This window comes from Chrysoperla carnea, chromosome X (genome assembly GCF_905475395.1).
Source record: "Chrysoperla carnea chromosome X, inChrCarn1.1, whole genome shotgun sequence".
NCBI classification, from domain to species: domain Eukaryota; kingdom Metazoa; phylum Arthropoda; class Insecta; order Neuroptera; family Chrysopidae; genus Chrysoperla; species Chrysoperla carnea.
In genome coordinates, this window is record NC_058342.1 from 4,120,698 (window position 1) to 4,137,876 (window position 17,179).

A 17,179-nucleotide genomic window follows, 5' to 3' on the forward strand; every position below is an offset into this window, starting at 1 on the left:
AAAAATCATCCAATTAAAAAAGTTGAATTAAAATCACGCTAGCGTGTGAACGGACGTTAGTACACGCTAACGTGTGAATGGCCACCATGCACAACAATTATTAAAATTTAACAAACAAAAACAACGTAGTCCGCGTATGAATACAGAACCAAGCTAAAAAGCTTAGACAATTTAAAAATTAGGTCTCTTGAGAAAAATCACCGTTGAATGGTACACATCAAACATAAAATTTATTAAAAATTAATAATATACACGTTCGTGCCCGCAACGCGAGCACGTTTTAATATTACATCGTCGAAAGGTGGATTGGGGTAAATCAACGACGGAATTACTCTAGAATTATACTATCGTGGAGACACTGGATATCTTGCCACAATAATTTACTCTGGAAAGACAGATAATTGGTATAAATTCAAAGAAGTGGACTTACATGAACGATTAATTAATTATACCTGGACATTCCATCAACGGCTGGTGTTGTTTGTGTTTTTGGGTTGTGTATCGGTCGGTATCCTGTGGTGGTTGCTAAGATTTTTAAGGTACGGTGCTTTACGGTTATTATTTCCTTTTGACCCACTCCGTATCGACGTAGTTGGAGATTTACCTGTTAAAAATTCGAACGTTTACTATACGTAGTTTTAGAATACGTAATTGAACATTTCCGATTCGATTTTAATTAAACATATAAATTTTGTGTTGTAAGTGAACCAATACCGCGCTTAGAAGTGTAGCTGACCACGAGTTCAGACAGCCCCTATTTATGGGTGTCTTGGTCCTCGATCGGAGCTGCACTTCGCGGAATTTAATCTTCGCTGTGTTCTGCCCTGTGTAATACTTGAATAAATCGAGTCACGGGTCAGATACAGAGGATAGTGAATTGGTTCACTAAACAAGAAGAATTTTACGCCAAAATCGGAACTGTTCAATTCAAACTAGGATCACACATTTTATAAAAAATAGAAAAAAATAAAGGAACAAAAACTTACTTTAAAAAGGTTATGTCGCCTTGTGTAATTGTTTGAAGTAGTGATTTTTTTAATAATCATATCATTGTTAAAACATTGATAATTTTTGAGTGACATTTTTGTAAAATTCTAAAACAATAAAAGAATATTTATATTGTAATTTAATAAATTAACTCAAGAATAAAAATTGTACATACATGCGTCTTTGTTGGTATCAAATATTTTGACATTTCACCGGTATTGACCACAGAGTTGTAGTCTTTCATAGACTATTACTCAAATCCTAGAGCGTCCTTTTTTTCGTCAACTTTTATTCTTTTCAGATTCGATCACAACTACCAAGATCGCGGTTAAAAAATGCTTCCACTTGTTCATCGATGCCACAGTTGGTAAAATTTTAAAAGATTTATCCAAAGTCCTTTAAAAATGCCACAGTTGGTAGCACATAGCGTAGGGTAGTTGATCGAGTCTGGATTAGAAAAAAAAAAAAGGATTATTTGCTCATAATTTAAAATAAATTTTGAAAAAAAAAAAAAAATACATACGTACTAATATTTTCCTCTTTGTTCGTACGAGCGCAATCGTCTAGGTGAACTGCCAGAGGATGCCGACTACACGGTCCAACAAACACACGACATCATCAGCAGATGTTCCAACGGTTGTTACAACAATCGTCATCAACTCAACAACTACAACAAATAACACTGCTGGATTGGGTACCATTGTCGACGCAACTTCACCAAGTTACGCTACTCCGCCAGATATTCCAGGTGCTCAAGGTATTACGACAATAGCACCATCAGTGTCGAAAGTCAATTCCACCCTACCCACGACAGTATTGGTTGGAAATGTACCACAAACAAATATTGGTACGAGTCCTGGAAACGTACCGATATTGAATCCGGCGCCTGGTATGGTTCCACCTGCGTCGTCTGCACAACCGCATCAGTATTTTGGTTATGGGATGGGGAGTGTTCCACAGTACGGACAAACTCTTCCAACGTATCCAAATCATGTGAATCATGCGCCAACTACGCAATCGAATACAACTCCAACACATCATCCTGTTCTTGCGCCACCAGCACATGCAGGTCCGACTGGTCAACCTGCGCCAACAACAGCAGTAGGAGAGGAGGACGCCACACCATCAAGAGTCATGATATTCATGAGGTAAATCTCCAATTAAAATATTTATGTGAATCCATAAGTAAGATATCATGTAGCCAATCCTGCAATCAAAGTGCGAATAAGTCGTTAATAAATTTATCGCATAGTAATTTAGGAGATAATATGTACAAAATCAAGTATCAGGTAAACATAGATACGTACTTCAAAGACTTCCCTCGGTGTGACGGCTCCAGCAAACCAAACATAATAAAATTCCTGGAGGAAATCCAAAAGCTCGCAGAGCTACACATCCTGGAGGAGAAACCTCTTCTAATACATCTCCTCCAGTTTTGTGACGGAAATTTTCAAAGATGGTGGGCTACAAATATTCAATCTTATCCCACCTGGGACTTCCTTTGCTTTAGGATATTAGACGTATTTTTTGCGCCGGCCGAAAGGTCCCTGCTCATATCAGAACACCTGTATAGATGGCAACGTCCAGAGGAATTATTCACGGCATTCATTGATGATATTAAACTCAAATCTAAAATCATCGGAGCCAACCTTAGTGAGCAGGAGATCATTACAATTCTTTGGGCTCGCATGAATAGGGCGACATATGATATCTGTAAATTTAGGATGGTACCGGATTCATTCGAAATACTTGACCTAGTAGCTCAAGAGGTGCGTCAAATAACGGATAGACAAGTGATGTACGCACAAATGGAGCAGAACTCCAGTAGGTCTAAACCTACAAAAAACTAGTTGAAATCTCCAATTACAATACAATCAACCAAACCCCGTCTCGTCTCCCCCATCGTTGTCTAATGGGACGTCGCAAACTATTATCAATTCGTGCACAACGCACTAGCCTACCTACAATACCCGTAACCATAGGACCTTGTACGTACGATTGCCTTCTGGATTCAGGGGCCACTCATAGTTTTTGTGATAAAAAACTGGCAACAACTACAGTAAAGCTTGGTTTAGGCAAGTTCTCCACCACAACGCCCCAAACCATATTAGCGGGTGGTACTGTCACTAATGTCCATCAGTTACTGACGTGTTCTATCAGAATTGGCGGATTTACTTGGAAGACAGCGTTTCACATAATACCAAGCCTAACCTTCAGTTTAATAATGGGTGTTGATCTTTTAAAACACATGAAGGCTATTTTAAATTTCGAAAAATACTTAGTGACCTTCATGTTCAACCCGAAAAAACCCATCCCCATGTGTCCAGGGACAATCTGTACAATAAATAACATCGTCACATCACCTACGTTGCCGAAAACTCAATCTTCCCGTCTCGAAACGTTATTGAATCGCTTTAGTGACACAATCACCAACCAAATAGGTTGTGCTCGTGATTATTGGTACACCATACGTTTAAAGGACAGTATACCGGTACGGAGCCCACCCTATCCACTTTCACCCCCTAAAGCGCTTGAAATGGAGCAACACATCAACGGCCTTCTGGAGCAAGGCATTATCGAACCTTGCCGGAGTGAATACTCGGCTCCAGCCTTTTTAATAAAGAAAAAGGATGGTTCAAACAGGCTGTGTATCGATTATAGGCGTCTGAATGCGAAAGTTATCTTCGACGGCTTTCCCTCCCCTAATATGGAGAATGTTTTTCAGAGCTTGAGTGGCTCACGCTGCTATTCAGTGATCGATTTAACTAGCGCTTACTATCAAATAATGCTGTCCCCTGGGTGCCGAAAATACACAGCGTTCTCTACGCCAACAGGCCAATACTTGTTCCGGACTACTCCCTTCGGAATAAGTGTCAGCCCAATGGCTCTAAACCGCTTGATCTTCGGGTTATTCGCAGACCTCCGCTATAAATGTGTTATCCCTTACTTCGACGACATTTTAATTTACAGCTCGAGCTTTGAAGAACACCTAAAACACCTGGAGATAGTGTTCACTAGGCTACGAGATACCGGCTTAACTGTACGACCGGACAAAATGCAACTATGTCTACCTAGCATTCAATTCCTAGGGCATATAATATCCGCGTCAGGTGTAGCTTTGGATAGGTCGAAGGTAGCGGCTGTGTTGGACCTGCGAATACCTCGCAACATTAAGCAACTGAGATCCTTCTTGGGGATGACTTCCTTCTTCTCGCGTTTCATCCCCAACTACGCCGAAATAGTTGCCCCGCTGAACGCACTCAGGAAAAAGGACGTGGTGTACCACTTCGGAGATGACCAAATTAAAGCATTCAACGCGGTCAAACAGGCTCTTACAGAGGCTCCAGTACTTGCCTTCCCAGATTTTAAAAAACGCTTCATCGTACAAACCGATGCTTCAGGTGTCGCAATTGCTGCTGTATTGCTTCAGGAACTAGACGGAGGCCAAAGAGCCATCCAGTACGCTAGCAGAAAATTAACCCCTGCGGAGGTTAAATATTCTGCATACGAACTGGAGAGTCTCGCTGTCGTCTGAGCCCTGGAGAAATTCAAGCAGTATTTACTAGGAACACGGTTTCTACTCAACACCGATAGCGGAGCCCTAAGCTGGGTTATGAACCACCCAAAACAGCTTGGCCGAGTGGGAAGGTGGGTACTAAAACTCTCACGTTTTGAGTTTGACGTGGAACACATAAAAGGCCCCACCAATGTTGTAGCTGACGCCCTTTCAAGGCTATTTTCAATTAAAATATCAAACGACGAAGAAAGTCCCACAGACAACTTCCATAAAAATTTTACAGACGGACTTACAGGAAAAATTTCAGTTTTAGACGAGGTACCACAAACCTTTACCTCTCTGCAACGACAGCAAGAGGAAGATCCTGAGCTACGGCTCATCATCGAGCGCCTACGGGCCGGAGATGATGTGATAGGCTATGAGTTACGGGACTCCCTTCTTCTAAAAATTGAAGGGAAGAATAGGTTGCGACGTATCCCTGTACCTAAAACTATGAGACAAATGCTTCTCTACTATCACCACGATGGAATAGCTTCAAACCACCCCGGCATTACAAAAAGTTATAGGGCCATTGCCCGTCGCTTCTGGTGGCCACGACTGTTTGAGGAGGTCCGCGGTTATGTTAGGTCCTGTCCGGAATGCCAGCGGTGTAAACCACATAATGAAGCACCTGGGGCCCCATTAGCTTCTAAAACTCCAGAACACCCGTGGGAGAGGGTCCACATAGATCACGTTGGCCCCTTAGTCATGACTAAAAACGGGTTCCGATATGTGCTCACAGTGGCGGATAGCTTCACTAAATGGTTGGAGGCCATTCCCGTAAAACGTGTTACGGCGGCTACCACCGTTGACAAGCTCAACAGGGTCTGGTTACGCTTCGGTCCACCTCGACACTTCATTACGGACAACCATAAGGCATTTACCGGTGAGAAATTTAGGCTCATGTGCCTTCGATGGGGTATCAAACACATTCTGTGCGCACTCTATAGACCGTCGAGTAACTCTTTCGTCGAAAGAATCCACAGGGACCTCAAGAGTGGAATGACTATTATGTTACGTCAATACGCAAACACCCACAAAGAATGGGATCAATTTCTCCCATATTTTCAATTTGCACATAATAGTCAATTCCACGAATCGATCCAATGCAGTCCCTCGACGGTATTTTTAGGACGAGCAGTTCCAACTCCATTGGACCTCCGGTGGAATTTGCACGAAATAATCCATGATGATCCCCCACCAGATCTCGATAAGGTCCGAGAGTCATTGGCGAAGGCACATGACAAAATGAAACGCTTCCATAACGCCAAACGTCCACCAGAACATCCTTTCACAGAGGGCCAAATTGTGCTACAGAGAGGCCATGGTGGTCCCCAATTCGACGAGGCCAGAAAATTTATTCCCCGGTGGACGACACCCAGGAGAATACTCCGCTTTACAACCCCTGTTTCATGCGACCTCGAAGACTTAGAAACGAAAATAAGGTACAAAGCCCACGTCGACGAAAATAAGGTACAAAGCCCATAATAAATTCCGAAATATGTTACAATAGTATTTCTCCCTAACGTGGGGGAGACTGAACCGTTCAATAAGGTTCACAGTATTTTGATTGTAGGTTTGGTTGACAGTAATTAAAAATCATTTAAATTAGAGTAATAAGCGCGATCAAAAACATTATACGGATTGGGACAGAAGAAGTAATAATCATTAAAAACACGAACACGAAAAGAAATATTTACAAAAGTAAAAAATAAAAAAAAAAATAGAAATAAATAAATAAATAAAAAAGAAGCACACAAAAAAAATATTTAAAAAACCCTATCTAAATCTAAACACACACACAAAAAAAAAAAAAACAAAGAAAAAATCATCCAATTAAAAAAGTTGAATTAAAATCACGCTAGCGTGTGAACGGACGTTAGTACACGCAATGAATGAAATAACGTGTGAATGGCCACCATGCACAACAATTATTAAAATTTAACAAACAAAAACAACGTAGTCCGCGTATGAATACAGAACCGAGCTAAAAAGCTTAGACAATTTAAAAATTAGGTCTCTTGAGAAAAATCACCGTTGAATGGTACACATCAAACATAAAATTTATTAAAAATTAATAATATACACGTTCGTGCCTGCAACGCGAGCACGTTTTAATATTACATCGTCGAAAGGTGGATTGGGGTAAATCAACGACGGAATTACTCTAGAATTATACTATCGTGAAGACACTGGATATCTTGCCACAATAATTTACTCTGGAAAGACAGATAATTGGTATAAATTCAAAGAAGTGGACTTACATGAACGATTAATTAATTATACCTGGACATTCCATCAACGGCTGGTGTTGTTTGTGTTTTTGGGTTGTGTATCGGTCGGTTCTCTGTGGTGGTTGCTAAGGTTTTTAAGGTACGGTGCTTTACGGTTATTATTTCCTTTTGACCCACTCCGTATCGACGTAGTTGGAGATTTACCTGTTAAAAATTCGAACGTTTACTATACGTAGTTTTAGAATACGTAATTGAACATTTCCGATTCGATTTTAATTAAACATATAAATTTTGTGTTGTAAGTGAACCAATACCGCGCTTAGAAGTGTAGCTGACCACGAGTTCAGACTATTTATGGGTGTCTTGGTCCTCGATTGGAGCTGCACTTCGCGGAATTTAATCTTCGCTGTATTCTGCCCTGTGTAATACATGAATAAATCGAGTCACGGGTCACATACAGAGGATAGTGAATTGGTTCACTAAACAAGAAGAATTTTACGCCAAAATCGGAACTGTTCAATTCAAACTAGGATCACACATTTTGTAAAAAATAGAAAAAAATAAAGGAACAAAAACTTACTTTAAAAAGGTTATGTCGCCTTGTGTAATTGTTTGAAGTAGTGATTTTTTTAATAATCATATCACTGTTAAAACATTGATAATTTTTGAGTGACATTTTTGTAAAATTCTAAAACAATAAAAGAATATTTATATTGTAATTTAATAAATTAACTCAAGAATAAAAATTGTACATACATGCGTCTTTGTTGGTATCAAATATTTTGACATTTCACCGGTATTGACCACAGAGTTGTAGTCTTTCATAGACTATTACTCAAATCCTAGAGCGTCCTTTTTTTCGTCAACTTTTATTCTTTTCAGATTCGATCACAACTACCAAGATCGCGGTTAAAAAATGCTTCCACTTGTTCATCGATGCCACAGTTGGTAAAATTTTAAAAGATTTATCCAAAGTCCTTTAAAAATGCCACAGTTGGTAGCACATAGCGTAGGGTAGTTGATCGAGTCTGGATTAGAAAAAAAAAAAGGATTATTTGCTCATAATTTAAAATAAATTTTGAAAAAAAAAAAAAATACATACGTACTAATATTTTCCTCTTTGTTCGTACGAGCGCAATCGTCTAGGTGAACTGCCAGAGGATGCCGACTACACGGTCCAACAAACACACGACATCATCAGCAGATGTTCCAACGGTTGTTACAACAATCGTCATCAACTCAACAACTACAACAAATAACACTGCTGGATTGGGTACCATTGTCGACGCAACTTCACCAAGTTACGCTACTCCGCCAGATATTCCAGGTGCTCAAGGTATTACGACAATAGCACCATCAGTGTTGTAGTCTTTCATAGACTATTACTCAAATCCTAGAGCGTCCTTTTTTTCGTCAACTTTTATTCTTTTCAGATTCGATCACAACTACCAAGATCGCGGTTAAAAAACGCTTCCACTTGTTCATCGATGCCACGGTTGGTAAAATTTTAAAAGATTTATCCAAAGTCCTTTAAAAATCACACACTAGTTTGCAACAAGGAGTAATTCTTGCCAATGGCCATTTGATCGGGGGCTGGTTTTCGACTATGATAACCACGACATCACCCACTTTTACATTCTCAACGTGATCCCACCACTTTTGTCGTTGAATTAAAGTGTGCAGATATTCACGGGACCACTGCACCGTTTCCAGCAATGTTGGGACACTTGACGCAATAGTTCCCACCTTGGGATACGATTACCATCATGTAGGCTGGTAATATAAAAATGTTCCACAATGAGCTTAGAAAGATGACATTTGGCAGGTAAGATAAAGGGATGGCGAGCATCATATGACACTGGAGCTTCGGCTAAACGACCCCCAACCCTGAGGAGATCATTATCGAGAAAAGGTGTTAAAGAGGGAAACGATTTAGGTCGAACTCCTTGACGGGCAGAATCTATTTCGTGTGGCAAATAAAAATGTTGAGTGATTTTTATTAATACTATTTCGGCGTTTCGAAGCTCGGCGACAGATAAACACTGGAAATTACGTTGTTCCTTGGGAAGCGAAGTGTTTTTCTTAAATCTCAACATCCATGCTATAACTCGCTTGGCTCTAACAAGAGATGAGAAACGTTCTAGAAGAAGAACAACACCATCATCTCCACCTGTAACATGGCCTATCAATGATGGGCCAACCTCTTTTAGGTCGGGCAGGTCAGGAACCGAGGCTACTTCTTGCCTTGGCCATAAAGAAAAATCTTCGCGCAAAAAATCGGGACCTGACCATCACAACTTATGGTTTACAAGCTGACTTGGCTTACAGCCACGACTGGCAATATCGGCAGGGTTATCAGCTGTTGGAACATGGAACCATTGAGTTGGTAAAGTCCGATCTAAAATGTTAACAACACGATTAGCAACGAAAACCTTGAGTAGATGAGCAGGGGTTCGTAGCCATGACAAAACTACCATTAAATCTGTAAATAGGTAAAGCTTTTCTAAATGAAGACGAGCGCGGAGTGGCAATAAAGATTCTATAATCTTAGCAAGCATGCAGCTGGCATTTAACTCAAGGCGGGGAATAGTGACTGGTTTTACTGCAGCGACTTTAGTTTTAGCACGGATCAAGCTAATCAACACTCGTTGATCCGAACAAACGACTCGCAAATAGACAGCAGCAGTCATTGCAGAGCTAGAGGCATCAGAAAACCCAACAAGCTCGGGTGGATGAATGTAAGTGTCGAGATTATCACGTGGAATTTTGATGGTTTGAAGGCAAGGCATTTCTTTGGCAAACTGAGTCCATTGATCAATCATACGAGACGGTAAAGGATCATCCCAGTCGATTCCTTGTAGCCAGATTTTTTGCATTAATATCTTCATCCAGATAACTACAGGTCCCAAAAATCCTGGTAAATCATAGGTACGGGCAATTTGTGATAAAACTTGGCGTTTAGTGGTGCAATTAGGGATGGTTTCAATTCGATAGCAAAATACATCATCCTCAGATATCCATTGGATTCCAAGAACTTGAATAGTTTCAATGTCACCAAATTTGTGAGGCTTTTCCTTATATTCGTGAGGTAGGTCACTTAGAACGGCGGCATGAGAGCTTGCCCATTTTCTTAACTCAAACCCAGCCGTCGATAACAAAACAGATAAGTCGGAACGTAGCTGACGGGCTTCAGCAATGGAGGAAGCTCCGGTACACACATCATCGATATACATGTCAGTTTCTAGAACTTTCGCAGCAGTCGGAAATTTAAATCCTTCGTCTTGAATTAATTGTTTCATCACACGGAGGGCATGGTAAGGTGAGCTAGTAATGCCAAAACAAACACGGGTTATTTCATACTGTTGTACAGGTTGAGAGGGACCGAAACGCCACAATATATGCTGAAATTTACTATCTCTTGCATCCAATTTGATGGGTCTATACATTTGTTTTACATCCCCTGTGATAGCAACTCGGTGCAAGCGGAAATTCAAAACAATATTGTTAGTACTCTTTTGAAGCTTAGGACCGGCTAATAAAGACTCATTTAAAGAAGGGAAGGTGGCATTGGTTTTCTCAGCAGGGTTAAATACAACTCTAACTTTAGTTGTGGAGCTATCTTTCGTAACTCCATGATAGGTCAAAACATAAGACGAGTTCTTCTCGGCAAGTACCATGTGACCAGAACTGAGGTAATCTTGAAGATTTACATGGTACAAATCTTTAAACGTAGGCTGTTTTTCTAAACGTTTTTCTAATTTACTTAGACGATTTAGTGCAGAGACACGGTTATCACCTAGCTCCGGAGCTTCACCATTACGAAATGGCAATCGTACAATATAAGCTCCATCGGAATCACGGCGATGAGTTTTGACAAACTGTTCCTCACACTTAACATCTTCTGGGTTCAACGGAGTTTTGACAGGCAATTCTTCAACTTCCCAAAACTTCTGTAACTGGTACGAAAGGTCTGTGTTGGAGTGCAATATCCAATATGATTGATACTCATTCGATGACATCGATGGACATTCACCCATAACAAGTGTTCCGAACATGGATGGAACCAGAGAGGGATGACCTGGAACTACAGGTTCCGAAGTCAGAAGGTTGGCGTAATGTTGTGCTCCGATGAGCATCTCAACCGAAGCAGGGCTATAGAACTGAGGATCGACAAGTTGTAGCTGAGAAAGTTTATTGACAATATTTTGTACAACTGGGACGGCCGGAATTTTAGTTGCTATGGTTGGTAGCACAGCCGCTTCAACGGTGATAGAGAACGGACTATGTTTTGAGTTGACAGTACAAACAACAGTACCTTTGGCTGGTTGGGGTTTCCCGGATCCTATACCCGAGATGCGAATGTTAGACGCTGTCATTGGTAAAGTAAGGCGTTCTTTTAGTGATTGGGAAATAATATTGATCATACTTCCTGGATCGATTAAAACTCGGACATCATGATGATGACCAAATACATCAGGAATACTAACTATAGCAGTTCCCAATAGGATTTGCTTATGCTGATGTACAGACGGCAAAGGCATAATATTACCTGACAGTGCAACGGTAGATTCACTGGCAGATGATATAGGAGGAATATTGGCTTTACTATCATTATGAAGCATGGTATGATGGGCTTTGGAACCACAATGTGTGCATGAAAATTTAGAAGAACATGTCGATCGAGCGTGTGGTCCAAAACAGGAAAAGCATAAAAGTTTTTTACGTAAAACTTCATAGCGTTGCGTAATAGTCATATTACCAAACTGATTGCATTCTACGACTCGGTGAGATTTAGCACAACATGGACAGGTGTGACCAAATCTGCAGGCTTGGAAGAGGTTGATTGCACACTAGGCTTCAGTGGAGGAGAAGCATGAGCAACCATGACTCTTTTAACTGGAACTTTCATAGAACCCATCGGCTTAGGGTAATTTGTCTTTGTTGACGAAGAGTTAATTACCTCACATGTAGCAATACGCCCTTCTACAAATTTACGGATATCGGCATAAGTTGGTACAGTAGGATCGTTAGCTCTTGTATCCTCAAAAGCTTGACGTGTTTGAGGATCAAGCAGCCTAAGAGCCATGAACGAAATAAGGAAATCCGAAACGCTAGTTAAAGCAAGGTTGTTTAAAGCTTCCACTTGAACATTAAAATCTTCTAAAAATCCTGTAAGTTGACTTTCTTGCGTAAAAGGTTTCACAGAAAATAGCTTCTGACACACATTAGATGCAATAACTCTTTTGTTTGTGAATCTAGTGACTAAAGTTTTGTAGGCAGTTTCATAGGAATTTTCCGCAAATGGTAGACCTTGTATGGCAGTCAGAGCAGTGCCGGAGACGGAAGAACGTAGATAGCTATACTTTTCAATTGGTGAGAGATGGCCTTGATTATGAATCAATATATCAAATAACGATTTAAATGAATCAAACTTTTCATAAGTCCCATCAAATGTCGGCAGAGTGATATAAGGCAATTTTGTTTTGATTGTTGGGGCGGAAGGAGCTGGAACGCTTTGTGGTTCACGGCAAGAAGCTTCCGCAGCTCTAACAGCATAGAACAAATCGTCAAATGCCTGTGAGGATGCTAAAACGTCTGATATTCGATGTTCTACAGCTGCTAAGGCGTTTGTTTCTAATATTTTATTCTGAACGGCATCGAATTCGGAATATGCTTTGTCCAACGTTTTACATCTTGCTTTAAATTGCCTGCATGTGTTTAAATCATTCAAACGTGGAATTAAATCGAACGCTTGTTGTATACTTTGAAAATATCGTTCCCGCCTGGCAATTAAAACCTGGAGATCGGAAGCCGCTTTTTCCTGACTAGTAGGCATTTTGATGATAAAAAAGGAAAAAAAAAACAAAACAATTTGGAAAACAAAGTTTAAACAAGAATAATTTAAGCAAACCACCTATTTATCAAAAATCGATCAATTAAACAAGCAAATCCATCAAATAAATAAATCACAAATATAAATTAATAAATTACTCATTCAATCGATCAATTGTTAACAAGTTTGGAAAACAAAGGGTTTATCCAAAAGTGATTTAATAAAACCACCACTTATTCAAATGAAAATCAATCAATCAATCAATCAATCAGGCAAATTTATAAAATATCAAAAATCAATTAATTAATTAATAAGGCAAATTTATAAAATATCAAAAAATCAATTAATTAATTAATCAGGCAAATCCACAAAATATCAAAAAATCAATCAATTAATTAACCAGGCAAACTTATGAAATATCAAAATTCAATTAATTGATTAATCAGGCAAATTCACAAAATATCAAAAATCAATCAATTAATTAATCAGGCAAATCCGTAAAATATCAAAAAATCAATCAATTAATTAATCAGGCAAATCCGTAAAATATCAAAAATCAATTAATTAATTAATCAGGCAAGTTTATGAAATATCAAAATCAATTAATTATTAATCCATCAATTTGCCAAATCAAACCAAATGAAATTCATTTCGACATGTGCAATAAAATAATATCAAAACAAACAAAGCAATTGTATAACATATTTTGAGTCAACAAATCCAATAAGTTTTATAATGTTTGTATTTTGTTCTTGTTTCAAATAAATCTCAAAATTAAATTTCAAAATAAAATATTCAATTTCAAATTAAATAACGGTAATTAATGGCAACCAAACAATTAAGTAAATGTTCACTCTGGCATGGCAATAATGTATCCCAGAGAATAACAATAAAATGGGAACGGGATTCGGCTCAGACAGGACCAAATAATGTTGGGTACGGAAATCAAATTGGGAAAATTAGCTGGTGTTTACCTTATTATTAATTCCTTGGAAAACATTACTTTCTTTAAATTAGTATACTGGCGAGATATCGTCCATAAAACATATAAAAACTTTATATAACACATGTATATTGTTTAAACTGGCCTTTGAACACAACGGTCAATAATGTATATTGATTAAAAAAGTGTCTAGATCACGCACATAATTTGCGCAGTATTATAACAGTATACAGAAAGCACAAAGAAAACATATATAAGCACAAAGGCGAAAAGAGTATCCCAGCTAATTATAGAGGAATAACTTTGCTTCCTGCAGTGAGCAAGATATTTTTAAAAATTGTAGCCAATAGATAATATTATGGCTTTAAAAGTGCTTGTTGATATCACAATATCAAAGGAAAGGCAGGAGCTGTATCCTTGCTTTCTTGATTTAAAAAAAGCATTTGACTCTATTGATAGGGAAGTATTGCGGGCAAAGTTAAAGAAACTGAGATTGCCAAAGAACGTCTTAGACGTAATAGAGAAATTATAATAAATTTATAAGAAGTCCAGTATTTGTGTGAAAATGGATAATGATACAGTGACTGAATCTCGAACTACCAGTAGACGATTTAAGACAGGGGTGCCAACTTTCAGCAATCTTATTTTCTTTATACATTAACGATTTTCCTTCTCAAATCAAAGAAAGGGAAACTCATTCTCCAGCTGTGGATTTAGTTGGTATCTTGTATGCTGGTCATATGGTTTTAGTATCGCAATCAATTGTGGGTCTTCCGAGAGCACTAATATAGCTAAAGCATTATTGTGATGAATATAAACTAAGAGTAAACGAATCAAAATCAAAAATAGTAATATGTAGATAGGGACTAAAAATAAGCAAGAAGGAGCGATGGTGTTATAACGACGTAGTCATGGAAAATGTAAATCAATTCAATTATCTTGGAGTGTTATTCAATTGAAATGAGAAATGAGAAAAGCATTTTGAAAGGGAAGCAACAAAACTCAATCGTAGAGGAAGTTTATTAAGCAAGTTTATGTATTGCAACCCATGGATACCAGCGAATGAACTAGTTGAAATATTACAAGTTATGAATGAACCTATTCTTTCGTATGGTAGTCAGGTACGGGGGACGAACAGAAATTTTGAGAAGATTGAGAAAGTGAGGACATTATTTTTTAAACAAGTATTGGTGTAAGTAAATCCACAGCGAATAGCGATGTGCTCTTAGAAGAAGAACAACCACCAAGTACCTGTTATAAAAATGATTTCAATCACTAGTTTAGGCTATTAGGAAATGAATTCAAACTGCTTCAATACCAATGTCTTTTTAAAAAGGAATTTAATATATACAAGAGCTGGGGTGCAAAAGTGCTCATTTTGGTTAACGAGCTGGGAATATTTCAGAAAAATCTGAATTAGAGATCAAATATTGGAGAAATGGTACTAGAATGGGGATTCAAAAAATTGTTTCAAAAAGCTGAAGAAAAGCAGAATCTGAGGTATTTTAATTAGCTGGCTCATTATAAGCCACCTCGAATAGGGATTAAGATGGAAACCGAATTTCTGTTATATGTGAGGTGTGTGCAGAAAGTGAAGAAAATTTATTTTATGAATGTATCGGGTTAGGTGAAATAAGGGCGAAATGTGCTTGTGAAAGTGATATGCAAATAGATTTAGAAAAAAGAGAAAGCAAATAGATTTAGCTAAATATCTTGCAACAATTAGACTCCTGTGGAATGAAAGTGTGTAAAATTCTAGCTTTATGTTTATTTTTATTATAATTTGTTAATTTGGTTAGTACATTTAGTTTGAAAATTTTTAGTTTTATTTAGTTTTTCTTTATTGTTAGAATTATTAATTTTTTTTTGTCATGTTACGTCCTACATAGTTATAAAATTTATTGTGAACGTGTGTAGATTGAATAACCCAAAGGGTACATCATCTAATAAATTAATAATTATAATATCCTACATATGCAAGTTTTCAATTAAGTGCATTCTTGTATCTTTGTCACACATATTTAAATAATTTGCTCCTTACTTTTATTGATCCAGAACTGCAAAGAATCTAAGGCTATTTTCCATTCGAATATAATTCTTACTCTCTTTCAAACTGCATGCTGACATTGACTGTTTCATACACGACTTACTGCTTTCCTTGTTCAACTCAGTTATTCCCTTTTCATTCAAAAATTCATTCAGATTATCCTTACATTCCCCAACAAAACACATAATTTCCAATGTCTTTTTATTCCTTTGTGTTTGGTTCCTATGATTTATTGCTTTTTGAAGGCAATGAATTTGCAATAGATTTTGGTACACAGACAATTTCTTTGTAGAAATTATGTAGTACGGTGTTTAAAATCTTCAAGTGTGTTTTTCGGCACTTGTCGTTCGGCATCCATAATTCGATACCGTTTAAACTGGTAATACTGTTACAAATTGTTGACAAATGAATATAATAACAATAATAATTTATAAATATAAAAAATGTCTTGAACGGTACAAAATTTATCGTAACATTTACTCTGTCCGTGACTGTACTTTAAGTACAATCAATAGTTTAATGTTTTGTCACTAGAGGCTCTCTCACAAGTAACCGTCATATGTAATTGTTCATATAATTAGTGTTCCCAGTTTAAACGAATTTTATATGAAGGCTTTGGAGAGACCACGGAAAATCAATCAGTAACGTTGTGGGATGAAAATTTTTAGGAGATTTTGAAGGTGATTAATAACCAACTTCTTCATGAGAATTGGTCAAGACTGCATGATTCTGCATATTCCGTCATTTACAATGACTGAAAATCTCTAACTGGTATAGAAGAATACTTATCATAAAGTGTGAAAATTGAAAAATACGAGTAGTAAACCTTTTACGTCTAGTTAGCAATCATTGTTTAATATTGCGCAGCAATGGGATGTATATAAAATTGAACCCAAATAATAACTGCCCCATTTGCAATTTATAGTCTATGGAAAACTTATTTCATATTTTGATGGAGTGTCCAATATATAGTGCTTTAAGATTGATGTTTTTAAATAAATATCTGTTCTGCGAAATAACCCGTCATAATTTCCATACGATTCTTCTTAATATAAGAAACATCACACATCTGAATGACATAAGACTTAGAAGCTTCATCCACAGTGAATACTTTTCACAAATTTTATTGGTACACCTTGTTACACCTGATTGTTACTTATTTTTCATATTTAACTGTTACATTTTTCATACTTGATTGTTAAATTTTCTTGTTACATATTTTGACCTCATTTTCATATTTTACTAACATTTATTCTTTAATATTTTTTGTTGAATTTGCCTGTTACATATTTTTTACTCTGTTTTCATATTTTCCTGTTACATTCTACTGTTAAATTTTCTTGTTAAATTCCTAAAAATTATGTTGTTACTAATAAATTTTTTTGTTACATATTGTTACATATCGATTAATTATGTTAAGAGATTAAAAAAAAATGATAGTTGCAAATTGTACTAATGCATGTTACTCTGAATTCTTTCAAATACTTAAAGTTGAAACCTTTGCCCGTTTTGTGTGAATTTTGACCATCACGTAAGTGGAAATATATATTTTCGTGTTATAATTATACTTTCAAAATTA

General features: G+C 37.4%; 2 protein-coding genes across 2 annotated transcripts; both read right to left on the minus strand.

Annotated features, from left to right (window-relative positions):
• Positions 1–442: 442 nt before the first annotated feature.
• Positions 443–1,231, minus strand: LOC123302817. The gene is made up of 3 exons (XM_044885908.1): positions 1,163–1,231; positions 987–1,094; positions 443–604 (listed from the first exon to the last, which is right to left on the minus strand). The coding sequence occupies exons 1-3, from the start codon at positions 1,229–1,231 to the stop codon at positions 443–445; spliced, it is 339 nt and encodes a 112-aa protein (XP_044741843.1).
• Positions 1,232–9,068: 7,837 nt separating this feature from the next.
• On the minus strand, positions 9,069–11,531 carry LOC123302818. Its single transcript, XM_044885909.1, has one exon. The coding sequence runs from the start codon at positions 11,529–11,531 to the stop codon at positions 9,069–9,071; it is 2,463 nt and encodes an 820-aa protein (XP_044741844.1).
• Positions 11,532–17,179: the final 5,648 nt, after the last annotated feature.